This window comes from Onychostruthus taczanowskii, unplaced genomic scaffold (genome assembly GCF_017590055.1).
Source record: "Onychostruthus taczanowskii isolate IOZ18803 unplaced genomic scaffold, ASM1759005v1 scaffold184, whole genome shotgun sequence".
Classification (NCBI taxonomy): domain Eukaryota; kingdom Metazoa; phylum Chordata; class Aves; order Passeriformes; family Passeridae; genus Onychostruthus; species Onychostruthus taczanowskii.
The window spans coordinates 325908-344894 of NW_024499062.1; the positions used below are offsets into that span (position 1 = coordinate 325908).

At 50.8% G+C, this 18987-nt stretch overlaps 1 protein-coding gene across 1 annotated transcript in view; it reads left to right on the forward strand.

Moving 5' to 3' along the window:
* The first annotated feature begins 7564 nt into the window (after positions 1–7564).
* LOC121334170 (collagen alpha-1(VII) chain-like) overlaps positions 7565–18987 on the forward strand; it is an 80595-nt gene continuing 69172 nt past the window's right edge. The window contains exons 1-10 of the mRNA XM_041401074.1: positions 7565–7634; positions 9146–9317; positions 9824–9980; positions 10681–10774; positions 11754–11927; positions 12885–13045; positions 14254–14383; positions 16171–16287; positions 16801–16956; positions 17657–17773. Of these exons, the coding sequence (XP_041257008.1) occupies positions 7565–7634; positions 9146–9317; positions 9824–9980; positions 10681–10774; positions 11754–11927; positions 12885–13045; positions 14254–14383; positions 16171–16287; positions 16801–16956; positions 17657–17773 (1348 nt within the window). The remainder of the gene's footprint in view (positions 7635–9145; positions 9318–9823; positions 9981–10680; positions 10775–11753; positions 11928–12884; positions 13046–14253; positions 14384–16170; positions 16288–16800; positions 16957–17656; positions 17774–18987) is intronic.

Genomic DNA, 18987 nt, shown 5'->3' on the forward strand with positions numbered 1-18987 from the left:
GCCAGCCTGGCTCCAGCCCTGGAGCAGCTCCATGGATTCCTCTGGATTTGCTCCAGCAGCTCCAGGTCCTGCTGCTGCAGGGTGTCCCCAAGTGCCACATTTCCACCTCTTCCCAATCCCTGCAGGGTTAAACCCCTCTGGACCTGGGTTAAAACCAGAACTCCTCATCCTGCAGCATTTTGGGAGCACCAATCCTGTCAGGAATTGTGTGGGAGCTGCACAAAGACCTCCTGATTGCCCCACTCGGGGTTCGGCAGTGGATTCATTTGCTGAATGCAGATCCAATTGCAATTAAGCCCATTCAGCTCCCTAACGAGGCATTCAGGGCTTTGGGAGGTTTGTAGGGTTTAATTAGGCTCAGTTGTTAAGCCTGAGTTTGTGGAGTGCTCCTCTGAAACCTGGGATCAGCATCAATCCCTAAAACTGGAGTCATCCTGAGGAGCTTAGAGGCAAAAATTATCTGAAGGGGATGAAAAATTGTGGATATTTACGGGCAGGAAGCAGTTAATTCCTGGGATTTTCTGCTGGAGTGGGGGACCATCAGCTCAAGTGATTTCCCTGCAGGGAAGAGCAAAATTCCACCTCTCCCAACTTCTAAACCCATGAATATTTGAACACCTGGGAGCTGATGGATGATTTAAATCTCTTTTAGCAGCTGTTTGAGCCTCTCATTCATTAACCGTGCAGATCCTCTGGCCTCACCTGGAGCCAGGTGGGGCTGGGATTCCCTGGAATTTTTTTCCATCTCAAGCCCATGTGTTCCTGCTCACCCTGGAGGCTCCTGGTTTTCCCTTTTCCTCTGTCCTTGACCTTTTTGGCCCGTTTAGCTCCTGGCCAGAGGATGTGTAGGGATGGATGGGACCCACCAGGGTGAGATCTGCTCTTCATCAGCTCCAGAATTCCCAGCACCCTGGGCACGGAAATCCTCGTGCAGATCCCCTGATCCAAGCAGGAAAACTGCTGGGCTTTTGGGATATGGGGTCTCTAATTCTTGCTAATTTTTTTAATTTTTTTTTTAACCCAAGCTGAAATTTCCTCTCTTTGTATGGTGGAAGTTCCAGGGGTGGCTGGATTGGGGTTTTCCCAGTGGCTGGAAGCTGCCTTGGGATGCAGCTTCAGATTTGGCTGCAGGAGGTGGCTGGAGCTGAGGGGAAAATTCAGATTTATTCCTGGGATCCTGTTTGGAACTGAGGGGAGAACTCAGATTTATTCCCTTGATCCTGTTTGGAGCTGAGGGGAGAAGTCAGATTTATTCCCTTGACCCTGTTTGGAACCAAAGGGAGAATTCAGATTTATTCCTGGGATCCTGTTTGGAGCCAAGGGCTGAGAACTCAGATTTATTCCCTTGATCCTGTTTGGAGCTGGGGGTGAGATCTCAGATTTATTCCCTTGATCCTGTTTGGAGCCAGGGCTCCCAGGAGGGTGAGAATTCCAGTTAATTCCTGGGATTCTGTTTGGAGCTGATCTCCCTCCCTAGGAATTTCCATGGAATGTGTCCCACTCATTCCCTGCCTGCCTCACCCAGAGCTTTGGGGTCACTGCACTGTCCCCACCCCAAGGAGCCACGTGCGGTGCTTGGGTCCTTTTTGGGGTCATTTCCCAAACATTTGAACCTCCACTCCCCTCCCTGCCTCAGTTTCTCTCTGCCTCCAGTTCTCCATCCAGGAGACAATTCCTTAGAAATCTCTGCTGTTGGGAGATGAGACAAATCAGGATTTCATTTGTGCTGTCCCCACTCCAGGCCCCCAGCAATCAGACTCCCACATTTGAACCATAAATCAGTTTTTCACCTCAAGCCTGCTGTTTTCCACCCTCTGCAGGTGCTGATTCCTGGAGTTTTTATCTCCCTGGGAACAAACTTTCCCCCTTTCCCTGCACCGGCCCCTTCCCTTGCAAACATCCCAGTTATTTTATTATCATTTTATGCCCACAAGGTAAAAATATTTTAATTTTTCCCCCCCCTTCCCTCCCTTTCTCCCCCCTCTCCATCCCCACATTCCTGTCCAGAGCGAGCGGAGTGGCATCCCCTGCGTGTCCCGTTCTCCTTCTCCATCCATCCATCCATCCATCCATCCATCCATCCATCCATCCATCCATCCATCCCAGCTGCGGGGAGCTGCAAGGGGGAACCCGCCTGGAGCAGCCCCTCCTCCTGCCTCAAAATTCCTTTTTTTTTCCCCAGCCCCTGGAAGTTTCTCCGCCGAGTGGAGAGACCCCGGGACGCTCCGGGTCCTGGGCGGGGGGGAGAAGCCGGAGCCGGGTGAGTGAGCAGCAGGGTCTGTCCGTCCGTCCGTCTGTCCGTGTCTGTTTGTCCGTGCAGGGTTTGGCTCCCTTGGGTTTGTTGTTTTTTTTTTTCCCTCCGGTCACTCTTCAGTCTCAGGTTGCAGTTAAAGAACTGCGGAGGGGAAGGAGGGAGAGGGGCCGGGGGAAGAGGAGGAGGAGGAGGAGGAGGAGGAAGCAGCAGCTCCCAAGGGGGAGGATGAGGAGGAAGAGGAGGGTGAGGAGCAGCAGCTCCGGATGAGGAAACTGAGGAGGGAGAAGAGGAGGAAGCAGCACCTCCCGATGGGGGAGGAAGAGGAGGATGAGGAGGGTGCAGCTTCTGATGGTGAGGAAGAGGAGGCAGCAGCTCCTGAGGAAGAGGAGGATGAGAAGCAAGCTTCTGATGGGGAAGATGAAGAGGATGAGGAGGCAGCAGCTCGCAGCTCCAGATGAGAAGGATAAGGAGGATGAGGAAGCAGCAGCTTCCAGGGGGGAGGATGAAGAAGATGAGGAGGCAACACCTCCCTATGGGGGAGGAAGAGGAGAAGGAGGAGGCAGCATCTCCTGATGGGGGAGGAAGAGGAGGATGAGGAGCAGTGGCTTCCAAAGGGGAAGATGAGGGGAGTGAGGAGGCAGCAGCTCCCTGATGAGGAGGAAGAGGAGGATGAGAAGGAAGCAGCTCTGGATGAGGAAGCACCACATGGGGAGATGGAGGAGGAAGAAGAGGTTGAGGAGCAACAGCTCCCAATGGGGAGGAAGAGGAGGATGAGAAGGAAGCAGCTGTGGATGAGGAGGATGAGGAAGCACGGCATGGGGAGATGGAGGAGGAAGAAGAGGTCGGCAGCTCCCAGTGGGGAGGATGAGGAGGCAGCAGCCACTGGTGGGGAGGATGAAGAGGATGAGGAGGCAGCAGCAGCCCCAGCTTCCCCCTGCTCTGCACAATTTGAACCCCTTGGTGCTGCCCCAGAAGGGCCCGAGGTGCCTGGAACTGGAATTTTGGGATGAATTTCACCTCCCCTGGTGGGATGTGGCTCAGGGGCATCAGGGCGAGCTTGGGAAGGAGATTCCAGAGCATTGTGGAATATCCAGGGTTGGAAAGGGTCACCAAAGGGCCACTCCTGGTCCTGCCCAGGACAATCCCAAGATCCCACCATGTTCCTGAGGGTGTTGCCCAAATGCTCCTTGAGCTCTGTCGGCATTGCCAGAGTTCCCATGGGTTTGTTTTGGGGTTTTTTGAGGTGTTTTTGGGAAGAAGACAATTCCTGTTGCTCCTTTGATGCATCCAGGGGGTCTGAGCATGGAGTGGGCAGAATCTGATCCCAGAAAACTTCCCACCAGTGGGATAGGGAGATGGATTTTCCTTCTGATCTTGTTCTGTGCAACGTGGCTGGAAGCAAGTCCTGGATCAAAGCTGGGACAACAAAGGAGCAAATCCCCTGGGAGTGGTTCTAATTCCAACAAAATGGATATTTTGGTGGGATGTGGGAGAAGAAGCAGGAAGGGTTGGTCTGGGGCCATTCCCGGCTGGGGAACTCACAAATTCCAGGGTGGAATTCTCCTTTCCTGCTGCAGGTTTGATCATGGCAATGAATGTAGGGATTGAGTGTCTGGAATCCACATCCAGCTGTGGATTTGCTCCTTTCCCAATCCAGCTTTTCCTGCCCCAGGAGCACCAGTGGTGGTGGTGACTGAGATCCACTCACAATTCCCAGCTTCTCCTGTGGATGCTGGAATGATGTTCCACAAATTTCTTTTTGATTCACAATTTGGTATTTTTTTGGCTGCTCTCCATCGTGGGCCCAAAATAACGGGAATTCTGCTGCAATCAGGAATTGCAGGGAAGTGTTTTTATCAACTGCCAGGAGATGATTCCTGGAATGTCTCAGAAGTCTTTGAGGCTCTTTGTGGTTTGGGTGGAATTTGCAGGAATTTCTTCCTGTGATCACTGAACCTGGATGATTCCTGGAATGTCTTTGAGGCTCTTTGTGGTTGGGTGGAATTTGCAGGAATTTCTTCCTGTGATCACTGAACCTGGGAGGAGGAACAGGAAATGGGACAGGGAATGTTGGGGCTTCCCGATTTTCCTGCAACTCCCAGGATCCTCAGGAAGGGCTGGAGGTTCTGTTTGGAGCGTTGGCACAGGGATATGGGGACACATCCTAGCTCTTTTGGGTGGTATTTGGTCCTTTTTGGGTGTCACTGGATTTTTGGGATCACTGGGTTTTTGGTCCTTGTTGAGTGTCACTGGAATTTTGGGTTCACTGGACTTTTGGGATCACTGGGGTTTTGGGTGTCATTTGATCCTTTTTGGGTATCATTGGTCATTTTGGGGAGCACTGGAATTTTAGGATCACTGGATTTTTTCAGTGTCATTTAATTCTTTCTGGGTGTCACTGGAATTATGGGATCACTGAGTTTTTGGATGTCTCTTGGGGATTTTTGGGATCACTGGATTTTTAGGATCCATAGGGTTTTGGGGGTCATTTGGTCCTTTTTGGGGATCACTCAGTTTTCCCAAGCACAGCCTGTCTGGGAATGGGAAAACCAGGGGAGCAGGGGATGGACACATGGACGGATGGATGATGGATGGATGGATGGATGGATGATGGATGGATGGAGTGTGACTCTGGGATTTGGGGTGAGGGATCTGCAGGTGGTGCCGAAGCTGTGGGATGTTCTCACCACAGGCCTCACCTTCCAGTGGAATTAATAATTAAATTAATGGGAAAAGTCAGGGATTTGGGTTCAGATCTTTGGCTCCAACTGCTGGATCTCTTCCTGACTGGGCAGGGGGTGCCTCTGGATCCACCTCTCCCATTCCCTGCCCATAAACCAGGGAATCATGGAGGGGTTTGTGTTGGAAGGGGCTTTAAAGCCCATCCAATTCCTACCTGGCCATGGGGTACTCCCAGGAGATGGGAATGTGGGAGTTCCATTCCCAAACTCTTCTTGCTGCCTCCTTCCACGTCCGTATTCCAGCAAAAACGAATCTGGAGGCAGGGAAACGGCAGCAGATTCCTGCTGGGAGAATTTCCCCTGCCCCAAACCCAGGAGGCTCCCAGCGGATGCAGAACCTTTGGGATCTTTGTTTTCTTTGTCCCAGCTCCTGTTCCCCTCAGGAGCACTTGGAAATGTGAATAACCTGGAAAAGTTCCAGCTGGAGAAACTGGAGCAGCGCAGTCCTGGCTGCCAGCCAGGCACTCAATCTCTTCATCCGTCACTTTCCAACCCGTTTTTCCCCTTTTTTTTAACCCCCACCTCCTTCAAATCCAACGATTTTCCCACAAATCCCCACCTCTCCTTGGCCAGGGATCCTGCTTCCCTGGAGACATTCCCTTTTTCAGAATGTCTAATCCCATTCCACCTTTTTTAAGGGAAAACAGTTGAACAAACGTCACCCCCTGGATGCCCCACGTGGCAGCGGGGTGACAAAACGGCAGATATCCCGTTCTTTGTTCCATGAATCTGTCTGATGAGCACTGATTCCCAACAAAATTCCTCTTTGGAGTCACCCACCCCAAACCTTCACTCCTTTCCTGGGATTTCTTGCAGGAATTGGAGCTCAGGGCACCAAACCCCTCCCGTGCTGTTTGCGGCAGCTGCATGGGCAAATCCAACCGTTTTTTCCTTCAAATTGTGCTTCTTGGAGAGGGAGGAAGGCTCTGCCTGGAGATGATCTTCCCAGGAAGCACCCAGCTGGAATTTTCTGCTTGGAAAAGCCTCTAAATTTAGCTCAAAAAGGTGTTTTTAATGTGAAAATCTGATTTGTGGGGAGTCACCATGGAGCAGGAAAAAAGAGAGGAGGGTCTGGATGTCATTCCCAGGACTCACCTGGTGTTTTGTCTCTTCATCCGTCACTTTCCAACCCTCTTTTCTCCTTTTTTTAACCCCTACCTCCTTCAACTCCAACGATTTTCCCACAAATCCCCACCTCTCCTTGGCCATGGATCCTGCTTCCCTGGAGACATTCCCTTTTTCAGAATGTCTAATCCCATTCCACCTTTTTTAAGGGAAAACAGTTGAACAAACGTCACCCCCTGGATGCCCCACGTGGCAGCGGGGTGACAAAACGGCAGATATCCCGTTCTTTGTTCCATGAATCTGTCTGATGAGCACTGATTCCCAACAAAATTCCTCTTTGGAGTCACCCACCCCAAACCTTCACTCCTTTCCTGGGATTTCTTGCAGGAATTGGAGCTCAGGGCACCAAACCCCTCCCGTGCTGTTTGCGGCAGCTGCATGGGCAAATCCAACCGTTTTTTCCTTCAAATTGTGCTTCTTGGAGAGGGAGGAAGGCTCTGCCTGGAGATGATCTTCCCAGGAAGCACCCAGCTGGAATTTTCTGCTTGGAAAAGCCTCTAAATTTAGCTCAAAAAGGTGTTTTTAATGTGAAAATCTGATTTGTGGGGAGTCACCATGGAGCAGGAAAAAAGAGAGGAGGGTCTGGATGTCATTCCCAGGACTCACCTGGTGTTTTCCTGCTTTTCCCCTGGATACTTCCAAGCTGAAATCCTCCATCCCAAACTCCTGGAACTTTCCTTGTCACAGGAATCTTAAAGGGACTCCATATTCTCATTAATTGGAATTGAATCCCTGGAAAAGAATAAAGCTGGATGAAGCTATTGAGTTTTTTTTTCCCCCTGAATCCATAATTTGCACCTTGGAAGTTGTCTATGCTTTCCTGGGAACAGGTGAGGCTCAGAGCAGGAGAAGAACTTTAGATTGCCCATTAAAAAAGAATAAAATTCCCTTTGGCAGCACCACTCCTGCTCCACAGGGAGAATTCCCTTTTTTCCAGAGGGGGAATTCTGCAGCAATTCTGGGGAGTCATTAAACCACCAGCAATAACCAAAATTCCAGACTCCTCCTTGGGCTGGATCCTCAAGGAAGTTCATCCTGGATTTAGGAGCCTGGAGATCAGGGTTGGATGTTGGTGATTCCTGATTTTCCTGGCCTTTTCTCCTGGATTAATCGGAGTGGGAAGTTTCTCCTGCTTTTATCCCACCACCAATATTCCCATGTGGGCCTCGTTGCCTCAGGTGGGTGTTGGGAAAGCGGGGGGCAAAGCTGAGCTCTCGGCATTACAAAGAAATGAAGGAATTCAAGAATTTATGGATTTCAATCCAAATTTTCCATGACAAGAGGAGTCTTTTTAGCTGGACAAAAGCTTTTCCTGGCACTGAGGGTGGGTGGGAGCTTCACCCTCAGGTGGCCGCAGCTCCAACCTCTTTCCCTCTGCAGGTGAGGGACTCTCCAGGCTCTGTGCTGGCTTCCAGGAATTCCCAGGAGCTGCTTCCCAAGGGAAATGTTGTGTGCCCAGATCCTTGTCCTGGCGGTGGCCACGGGGCCATTCCAAGCTGGGGCTGCTCATGAAGGTGAGTGACAAGTGACAAGTGACACCTGGGTCACCACGGGTGCAGCACCTGCGACATTTCGGGGAGGAAAATCCCTTTTCCAAGCAGATTTTCCTGGATCCACGCATGGATCTGTCAGGGTGGAGCTGTGGTGCTTTTAATTCCTGCTCAGGATCCTCTTAGGTTGGGATCAGGTGGATAACAGAGCACCTCCAAAGGAATTCAGGGCTTGAATTCCTGCTCTGGGATTCATGGAGAAATCAGAACTCTGCTCAGTGTCATGCCTCTGCTCCAGCTCCTGTTCCAGAGGAAAGTGGGGAGAAAGGGAAAACAAATCCCCTCTGAATTCCAAGACATGCTTCCAGCCACCACACAGGAAATGGGAGAGGAAAAACCTCAAGGAAGCCTTGAATCCTTCTCCTGGTTTTTAGGGAGTCGAGATGGCAAAAGGATTCACCTCCCCAGCTCCATGCAAGCCCAGAAAGAGCTTTTGGGGATGAGGGGCTGGATCCAAAAAGCAGGAGGAAAAAGAATTCCAGGGAACAGCCTCATGGATGACCCAGGGTGTACTTTTTTGGTCTTGGGTGGGGAGATCCTTGGGGGCATCCTCCAGAGCGAATCCAGAGCTCCCAGGATTGTCCCAGGCTGGGTGGGATCCTCCTTTTTCCAACAACCCCCAGGTTTGGAGGTGCAGATTCATCTTATTCCATTAAACTCAACCTGGAGTTAATGGAATCTTCAGCATCAGCTCGGAAATTAACTTGATTAAGCTGCTGTCCATCAATTAACCAAGGAACTCGACTCTAATGCTGTTTAATTCCGGGCTGGGAGCGGGGCAATAAATCAACCTTTGGAGATGTCTCTGGCAAAGCCGTGATGGATGGAACGGGATCGTTCTGGAGGTGCATGGAAAATTCCAAATCCCATCCTATCGCCCTGTGATTAATAGAGCTGTCCAGAGTGGGATTTTCTCCAGAAGGTACCAATCCAAATGTCTTTACCATCCCACATTTCCCATGACAGCTCCAGGTGCCTGATCCAAGCAGGAATTACGAGGTTTTGGGAAATTTTTGCCTCCCAAAAAAACAGGAAAGCCCCCATAATGAGCTGGAATTGTCTCATTATAGATAAAAGGGCACCGTCCCACCCTTTGGAATCCCCTATTTGTTGTTTTCCTCCTCATTATCCCTGGATGCAAACGAGGGTGGGGTGAGGAAGACTCAAAAATCAGGATGGATGGAGGAAGCTCTGCCATGGACATGAACCTTCCGCTGTCTCAGGTCATCCTGGCCTTGGACACTTCCCAGGATGGGGCATCTCCGGATGAGCAGCTTCTCCTGGGTCAGAACATCCCAATTAGAATTGGATGGAATTAGGAGGAAATTAAGGAGAACACAACACTCTGGGAAGCACCTAAACACGGTCTCTCCATCCCCTTCCCTTCGGTGTCCTGGGAATTCAGGTGGCTCTGGGGGGTTTCCCTCACTCCGTGGGAATGAGGGATGAGCCTCCCTGTCCCTCTTGTCCCCCAGCCTGCAGGACAGCAGAGGTGGCCAAGGTTCTGTTCCTCGTGGGGCAGTCGGAGGGTGCCGGGGAGGAGAGCTCCTGGCTGCTCCGGGATTTCATCGGGAACGTGGCCAGATCCTTTGAGATGGGAAGAGGAGGAATCCAGCTGGGCCTGGCCCTCTATGGGGAGACACCAAGGTGGGTCTGACCCTCCTCCTGCAGCCACTCCTGCATTCCTGGAATCCAGATCATGGATGAAGAGCTTCTGCAGCCCTGGGGAGCCTCTGAGCAGAGTCATCCAGGGGGGCTTGGCCACAGGGAATTCTTTCAGGGCAGGGAGGATGGGTTTAACACTCAAATTCCAAGTTTTAGGTCCTGGGTTGTGGTACCACAGTCTGGGGCTCATTCCCTGCACTCCCCTGACCACTGTGAGGAGAACTCCTTGGCATGAGTTGAATCCATGGAGTGGTTTGGGTGGGAAGGAACCTTAAAGACCATTTAATTCCAGTTTCCATGGGCAGGGATAGGTTCCCTATCCCAGGGTGCTCCAAGTCCCAATGTCCAGCCTGGCCTAGGACACTTCCAGGGATCCAGGGACAGCCACAGCTTCTCTGGGCAACTGGGAAGAAATGTCAGCATTACTGCTGGTTATGGCCATTTTCAGTACATCCCTTTCTCTTTATTTCCCCATCTCTCATTCCCAGGATGAGTGTTGAGCTCACGGATTATGGGACCATCAAAGAAAGGCTGGATGCAGTTCAGGAGCTCTCCTTCCAAGGCAGCAGCCTCCAAACAGGCTCAGCCCTGGCTTTTGCAGCTCAGGCCTTGGCTCAGGACACCCTGAGAGAGGAGGCAGCAAAGGTGGGTGATCTCCTGAGGTGTTGCCCAGGGAGCAGCTGGGTCATCCCAGAATCCTGGAATGGTTTGGGTCGGAAGGGAACTCAAAGCCCACCCAGTGCCACCCTTCTGCCATGAGCAGGGACACCCTCCACCATCCCAGGCTGCTGCAAACCCCATCCAACCTGTCCTTGGGCACTTCCAGGGATCCAGGGACAGCCACAGCTGCTCTGGGAATTCCATTCCAGGGCCTCCCCACCCTCCCAGCCAGGAATTCATTCCCAATATCCCATCTAACCCCGCCCTCTGGCAGTGGGAAGCCATTCCCACTTTGTCCTTTCACTCCATGATCTTGCAAGTTGTGTTGGAAGAATTCTTTCCTAGTATCCAACCCAAACCTAGTCCTCCCTTGGGAGCTGCTCATGAGGACTTGTAGGGATGAATCCTCTCCCTGTGCTGGCAGGAATTTCCTCCTGGAGTTCCTGCCCCAAGCAGGGATGAGCCCCAAGGGCAGGAGGGCCTTGCAAGAAGATCCTCAGGGGAGCAGCTCTGCTCCTTCCTGGCTCACGGCAATTATTCCATGGGAGTTTCCTCAGAGCTGCTGGGTTTTTGAAGGGTTTAATTCCAAGAGAGGGATTTCAGGGATGCAAAACCCCACAGCTCTCACCCTGACCTCCTGATGTTGGCCCTGCTTCTTCCCTGGCTCTTATCCCAACTCCTGCAGGTGGTGGTTCTGATCACAGATGGGAAATCCAGCGATTCCGTGGAAGAGGGAGCCCGGATCCTGCAGGATGGGGGGGTGACAGTGTTTGCTGTGGGTATGTGTGGCCACCAAAACCTCTGTGTGACCAACCCTCCTTCTTCTCCATGGGGAATACTCCTGATTCACAGCACCCTCTTCCTAAAAACTGCTCCCATCCCCAGGCTCGGCCTTTGGAAACCACTACAAATCCAGGAAAATTGTTGTGTTCTTGGATATTTTTGTTGTTGTTCTCAAAAACTGATTTATTCAGTGAGAATCTGTGGGTTTGTATCTGTCAGAGCCACTTGGGAATTCAAAAGGGGTTCAATAAATGGTTCCATTAAATGTTTTGATGTGACATTTAGAAAAAAAAACAATTGAAAGTGCTTTTGCTTCTGAAGTTTTTTCTTAATGGGACTTAGAGACTGACTCAAAAATGTCCCTCAGAATAATTCCATGAGCAACAAAAAGTCCCACTGCTCCCCCCATCCCCAAGATTGAAATTCCACCAGTCAAATCCTTCCCTTTCCCCAAATATCTCAGGGAATGACAGGAATGGTGGTGGGGTTTCAATACAAAGAGCAGCCAGGTTGATTTGAACCAATGTGAGGTGAGAATTGGGGAAGGATGGGTTTGTTGGGTGGGTTTTCCTCCCTTTTTTTGGTTCAACCATAGGAACACCCAGGAATTTCCAAAAACCCTCCCAAAATCCCGTTGTCTGCTCGGCACAGGAATGTGTCTATACCCAATGGGAAGGACAAGGCTGGATCCTGCCCTGTTCCTTTTTTCCCCACCTCTCAGCCCATTAGCAGCACTGACACAATCTCTGTGACACCTCTGGAGAAATCCTGACCTCTGTTCCCTGGTGGAAGAGGCTTCCTCTGCTTCTCCCATCCAGCTTGAGACTCCATTCCTCGTTCCCTCCTTTTCCTAGGGAGCACAACCCAAAACTGGTGTCAAACTCAAAGCCCAGCACGTTGCTCCCCCTTTCCAAAGCCTGCCTGCCCCATGGATGGTGTCTGATGTCCTCTTTTCCTGCTCTTTCCCTCCCCTAGGGATTAAGGATGCTGACAAGAACGAGTTGGGCAGGATTGCTTCAGATCCCACTGCGGAGCACGTGCTTTACGTGGAAGATTTCCAGCTGCTCCCAAATGTGGCTCCCAAACTCTCTCGGAGGCTCTGCTTCACCGCCTCGGAGCCACCACGTCCTGTCAAGCAGAGGGAGCAAGGTGTGTCCAGGCTCTCCCTTGATCCTGCTTTCCTTCTGCTCAAACCAGTTTCTGGATGTGCTTCCATGGGGATGGACTTCCCACATCCCTCTGAGGGAGCTGGAGAGGTTGGGTGATCCTAGAGGAGCAACCAGCTCGCGGAGCAGCTCCTGCTTTGGGGACAGTGGTCCTGGCTGTTTTTCTTGTGGCTGCCTCTCCATGGTTTGTTTAGGGATACCAGATCCTGGGAATTTTGATGCTGGATCAAACAAAAGGAGCAGCAATGGGATGGAGCAGCATTTCAGCTCCTTGGGGTATTTCGTTGGGGGATTGTCACAGGGAATTCTGGCAGCAGAGCTCAGAGTCTGGGGAAGAACTTCATTCCCTGCTGAAGATGAAAAGAGGTTTCCAAAGAGGTTTCCAAAGAGATCCAGACACTGCAGTGAATTCAGAGGTGATGGCACTGAATTCCTGCCCCTTCTTGGTTCATGAGCTCAGGAGAAGCTGAGTTAAAAGCTTGGGGTAGAAATGGGGAGAACTTCACCTGAGACTTTAAAGGGTCTCTCTTTTTTTTGGCTTCTCCTGTGGTTCTGCAGCACTTCAGGGCTTCCTGTGATATTCCGTGGAAAATCCAGGCTTCCTGTGACATTCCATGGAGAGTCCAAGCTTCCTGGCAGATTTATCCAGTGTCAGGAAGGAGAAGGGCAAGGAGGAGCTGCTCCCCATGCATTAACCAGGTTTCACTGGGGAAGTGTAACCAGAACCAATTTTGGTTTCCTGCTTTGTGCTGTCAAAAAACTGGCCAAAAAAAAAAATTCCTGATGGATCATCTCCTGTCTGGAAACAGATCCCAGGTGTCCCTGTGCTCCCAACCTGAGTGACACCCACAGCTTTCTCTGTGTGGAATGTGTTGACTCCGTCCATGAACGTCACATGTGGTGGAATCCAATCCAAACTCTTTCCTTTGTGTTTTTGCAGCTGAGCAGATCCTGGGCCCTCGGGAGCTGCGTGTGAGTGAGCACAGCCACAGCTCCCTGAGGCTCTCGTGGGTGGCAGCCACGGGCAGGGTGACAGGGTACCATGTCCATGTCCTCCCCTCGCTGCCACCGGGGCAGCCGGAGCCGGAGCACCAGCGGCAGGTAGGGTCATGTTCCCATTTTCCAGGCACCAGTTGGTTTTCAGTTCCTAACGTTGGGTTTCAGTTCCCAATGTTGGGTTTCAGTTCACAAAGCTGGGGGTTCATCCTATGTTGAGGGCACAGCCTGGTTAGGAGATGGCACCATGTCCTTCAGCCATCCTGGATCCTTCAGCCACATCCCTCACCCATCAGCCATCCTGGGCACAGCGGGATTGGCAGGAATTCCTGAGGGTTGAAGTGAAACTGTAGATCCATTATGGGTGTAGATCCACCAGTTTCAGTTCCCAATGTTGGGGGTTCATCCTGTGTTGAGGGCACAGCCTGGTTAGGAGGTGGCACTACATCCCTCAACCATCCCAGACACAGTGGGATTGGCAGGAATTCCTGAGGCTTGACATGAAGCTGTAGATCCACCATGGGTGTAGCTCCACCATGGGATCCACCAGTTACAATTCCCAGTGTTGGGTTTCAGTTCCCAATGTTGGATGCTTGGTTAGGAGGTGGCACCTAACCCTCCCAGTATCCAATCCTTTCTCTCCTTATCTTTATGATTCCACCACTCAATCCCATCCAGCCTCCCTGGCATCATCTCCTGCCCCTCCTGCTGCCAGAGTTGTTCATTCTGGTAAGATCTCAGTGGATTTTGGGATTTTCCATGTCCTTGTGTGAGGGATGCTGCCGTGTGCTTCAGTTCATCCCACACCGCACAAAGTTTGGGAGTTAGACTGAAGGGTAGAAGATACTTGCCCTAAAAGCTTTGATTCCTAATAATAGAACAAAGCTATGAAATCTTAAATTATTAAGGAGGAGATTATTAATTGTATTAATTATTAAAATTGTATTTAACTGGAATGATCATCCTTGGCAGCTTCTGTGTTTTCCCTGTTATTATGAGATCCTGAAGTTCTGTTTCCATCTCTTGCCCTCAGGTTACATCAAAAATTCCTTCTCTGAGCTTAAAAGGAACTTTCTTGGTTGTTTTTTCCTTAATTTTCTTCAAAGGAATTTGAGATCACCTTTACCCTTAATGCACTCTCCATGTTTTATTTCCTGGGCTATTCCGTGGGCTATTCCACAATTTGAGGATCACAACGTCTGGGTGAGGGCCATAAGAGGCTCCTGCTCATGGAAGTCGCCTTGAGCAGGTGTGGGAGGTGACCTGCTGTTCTGCTGTGGTGTAACGGTGTCCCTTGTCCCCCTGTGTGACAGGTGGAGGTGGATGGGGACACAACCACGGTGCTGGTGACAGATCTGAAGCCCAGCACCAAATACGTGCTCACGGTGAGGGCCAGCTATGGAGGGGCCCTCGGGGAGCCAGCAGCCACCAAAGGGAAAACAAGTGAGTGTCCCCTGGGAAACACCCACCCCAAAGCTGGAGGGGAGGGAGGGAGGGAGGGAGGGAGGGAGGTGGATGGTGGGATGCGTGGATGGATGGATGGATGGATGGATGGATGGATGGATGGATGGATGGATGGTGGCATGGTGGGAGGGATGGGTGGAGAGATGGATGGATGATGGATAGGTGGAGGGATGGGTGGAGGGATAATGGATGGATGGTTGCATGGATGGATGGATGGGTGGATGCATGGATGAGGGAGGGAGGTGGGATGGTGGGGTGGATAGCAGGATGGATGGTGGAATGGGAGGGATGATGGATGGATGGATGGATGGATGGATGGATGGATGGATGGATGGATGGATGGTGGGATGGATGGATGGATGGTGGGATGAATGGATGGATGGTGGCATGGGTTTGGAGCTTCAAAGTTTATTAGAGAAGCTTCCATTGAGTCCTGAGATGCAGGAAGCTCCTTGGCTTTCCAAACTCCTCCAAGAGGAGCCTGGATGGGGCTGGATCCAATCCCAGCCCCGGATTGTCAATGGATTAAATGTGAGGAATTATAGAAGTGTGGTTGAACCTTTGTCCAAGGATTAAAGATGGCAAACCAGGTTTATTTAAATTATATAAAATTTATATTAAAATTAATGGTTTCTTATGATAAATGATTAGATTAAAATACCTTAATCAGAATTATTTACTGCACAGTAGAGAAGCTAAAACTACCAGGATAGGACAGAATCATGCACTTAATCAAAGTAATTATAGTATATTAATTATATTGAAGTAATTATATTAAAGTAATTGTAATAAAATTAGCAAAAAAAAAAAAAAAAAAAAAAAAACCAAAAAAAAACAAAACCCAATTATTGAAGTAGAGATTGATGTCACTCACCCAGACCAGTGTCCAGGGGCAAATCTCTTCTGCTGACCCTCATGGGTTGACTTTGAGGGGTGTCCCCACCCAAAGCAGGAATCTCCATTCCCAAGAAGGGACATGGAGATATGTCAGGAGAACATATGAAAGTGGGACTGGACTTCCATCACCTCTGCTTTTAGGGAGTTTCAGAGTTTAAGGGGTTCACTAATCCCCCTCTGCTCCCTGGATGAAGCTCCAATCCTGCTTTGCCCGAGGGGTTTTGTAAAGAATTATTCCTTTCTTCCCTGCCTTTTGTTCTGCCCCGCACCCCCTGCGATGTCTGGAATTGTTTATCTTCTTGAGGGGAGATCTCTGACAGGATGAATAAATAAAGCTCCTCAATGAGGTTTGACTCATCTGTACTTGCCAGGAAGAAGATGGAATGTCTTTATGGGTGGAAATAAAGCCATTTGATCTCTCCTCTTATTATCCCCAACACGAAGCCAGAGGCAGGAGCCATAAATCCGTCTGCCATGGCTGGCTGGATCCAAACGGGCTCCTCTCCCTTGGAATTGTGGCCGTGGGAGCAAAGCAGGCTTTGATTCATGGCTTTGATTCCTGCTCAGTCTGCAAGAACTGCGGAGTTTCCCCTGCCCAGGACAGATTTTCTCTGCTTGTGAGAAGATATTTCAGATCCCAACACCATTCCCAGAGAAAACTCCCAAACTTTCTGCCTTGGGATGTTTCATCCCTATTTTCAGGTGGAAAAAGCGTTGGTAGGAGGGGGATTGTTGGTTTTAAGGAATCAGAGTTGGTGCTTCTCCTCTTTGTGTCTCTCTGTCCCTGAAGACAAAAGATTTTCCAAGGATCTTTTCCATTATTCCAGCACTTCCACCTCCATTTCTGCCCCATTTTTGTGTCCCCAAAGCTCCTGTGCCTCCAGTCACCAATTTCCGTGTGATAGAAGAAGGACTTTTCAGCCTGAAGGTGGCTTGGACACCTCCCCTGGGCAAACTGGAGGGCTACAAGATCTACATCCCCAGGGGTGAGTTTTATTAATTTTTTATTAATTTTATTCATTTAAATCAAATTTTAATTTATTTTTCTTATTTTTTCTTGACGTTTGCTTTAAAAGGAGCAGTGATCCAAGGACAAAGAAGGCGCTGTGAACTCCTGGCATGACTCTGGAAAGAGTCCAGGATAGACTTTTCCAAATATTGTGGTTCTTCCAGGATAGAGGAGAGTCCTTGGAAGGATTTTCCTTGGAAGAAGAAGCTGAGGATGGCGCTGTGAATTCCTTGTTTGCCCTGGCACATCCAGATGTTTCTCCCTCTCAAGTGCCCGCTCTGGTGGGGATTTGAGATGACCTTGGGATGCCTCCCACTCCCCTCTGTGGGATCTGAGGGTTGGGACAGCACAGCCAGAATTCCAAGCCAACCCCACATGGATTGGGACACTCCAACCACGCCCCTGAGCCACCTCCATGGTGTGAAGACCTCCCTGTGGGATTTGGCCTCATGGGAAGGCTTCACCATCCCTTTTCTCCTTGATCTTGCAGCCAACAAGCCCGGGGTGACCCTTGAGCAGATCCTGCGGGGCGATGTCTCTTCCCACCTGCTGGAAAACTTGCAGGAGGACAGGGAATACAGCATCAGCATCTACGCCGTGTATCCTGAGGGGCCGAGCCAGCCCGTGGCTGCTCTGGGGAGGACACGTAAGAGCTGGGACCCCGTGGTTGGTCCCTTTGTCCCCAGCTGTTGTGTCCCCTCTTCAGAGGTGGTGCCCTCATGCACCAGGATCTTCCCAATTCCATCCTAACTCTTCCCCCATGGACATCCTCAGTGCCATCCTGCAGTTTGGGGGAATGTGGGAGGTTCGTTTTCCCTCCTGTTTTGCACCCACCTTTCACAAGGTTGGTGCTCGGAGATGTTTGGTCCTGGATAGTCACAGGTTGGGCTGTTCTCCCTCTGGTTTATGAGGTGCCTTCAGCCCCTGGGCAGGAGCTCCTGGAAATCCCACTCTTGGAATCATTAAGGCTGGAAAAACCCTCTAAGATCCCTGTATCCAACCGTTCCCAGCACTGCCATGTCCCCACATGCCACATCCATGTGGCTTTGAAATCCCTCCAGGGATAAGACTCCACCACTGCCCTGGGCAGCTCTTCCAGTGCCTGACCACCCCTTTCCATCAATAAGTTTTTCCCAAAATCCAACCTAAACCTCCCCTGGCACAGCTTGAGGCCATTCCCTCTTGTCCTGTCCCTCATTCCGTGGGAGCAGAGCCCAGTCCCACCCAACCACCTCCTTTCAGGTGTTCCCTTCACCCAGCTGAGCTGGAGGAACATTCATGGACAGCCAGCAAAGTCCTCCACTCCCAATGGATGCTCTGACATTTTCTTTCCTTCCTCCTTCCAGTGAAGCTCCTGCCTGTGGAGAACCTCTTGCTGCAGAACGAGACCACGGACACGCTCCAGGCCCGGTGGAGCCCTGTCCGGGGAGCCACGGGATACAGGCTCACCTGGACATCAGCAGGTATGGATGGGGTGGGATTCAGTCTCACCTGGACATCAGCAGGTATGGATGGGGTGGGATTCAGGCTCACCTGGACATCAGCAGGTATGGATGGGGTGGGATTCAGGCTCAGCTGGACATCAGCAGGTACAGACAGGGCTGGGGTGTGCATCAGTGAGCAGAGGATGGAAAGATGGGAGCTGTGAGATTCCCAAGGATGTTGGATGCACTTTGGATTGGATTGGATTCCATCTGTGTCCAGAGGGAATTGGGATTTTTTTGGGGTCTGTAGCCAGTGGAGTTTTCTCTGCCATGGACAGAAAAATTCCTGCTGTGGCTCTGGGTGAAGCAGGCTGGTGGATATCCAGCCTTGTTACATGGAATTATTATTCCTTGAGGAATCTTGGAATAGCTGAGAGGAGCTGGGAAAACACTCCCTGCAGAGCTGCACAGCCCCTGAGTATTTGGGGTCACCCCTTTTTTGGGGGACAACTGAGTGATTTTTGGAGGGACAGCGTGTGCTCATGGCTTTTTTCTCTCTGCAGCACTAAAACCATGCTGCATTCCCCAGAATCCTCATTTTTAGGCAAATTTGAGAGTTTGGAGACAGATCCACCTTTGCAGCTGGAGCTTTTCCCCTGCCCTGAGCCCAAGCATATTTTCCGTGGTGCTGGGAGGGGGAGCAGGAGTGAGAAATTCCAGTTGGATGGCAGATTTTGGCCTTGGGAGATGGATGTTTCTGAGGATCAGGGATGTCAGGACACCTGGCTCTATCCCAGGCTTTGAACAAAAAAACACATTTTCCTCTCCCTCAGCTCCCCTGGTTATGGTGGAAGGAGACATCTCCCCCCAGGAAAGGTGGGGATTAGTGGGAGAACAGCTCCAAATGTCACCAGGAGGGAAAAACCTTCACAGGGAAGGCATAAAACAGCTTTTATGACGTGATTTTTGGGGGGACAGCCTGGTAGTGCCTGTGCTCATGGCTTTTTCTCTTTGCAGCACTAAAACCATGCTGCATTCCCCAGAATCCTAATTTTTTGGCAAATTTGAGAGTTTGGAGACAGATCCACCTTTGCAGCTGGAGCTTTTCCCCTGCCCTGAGCCCAAGCATATTTTCCGTGGTGCTGGGAGGGGGAGCAGGAGTGAGAAATTCCAGTTGGGTGGCAGATTTTGGCCTTGGGAGATGGATGTTTCTGAGGATCAGGGATGTCAGGACACCTGGCTCTATCCCAGGG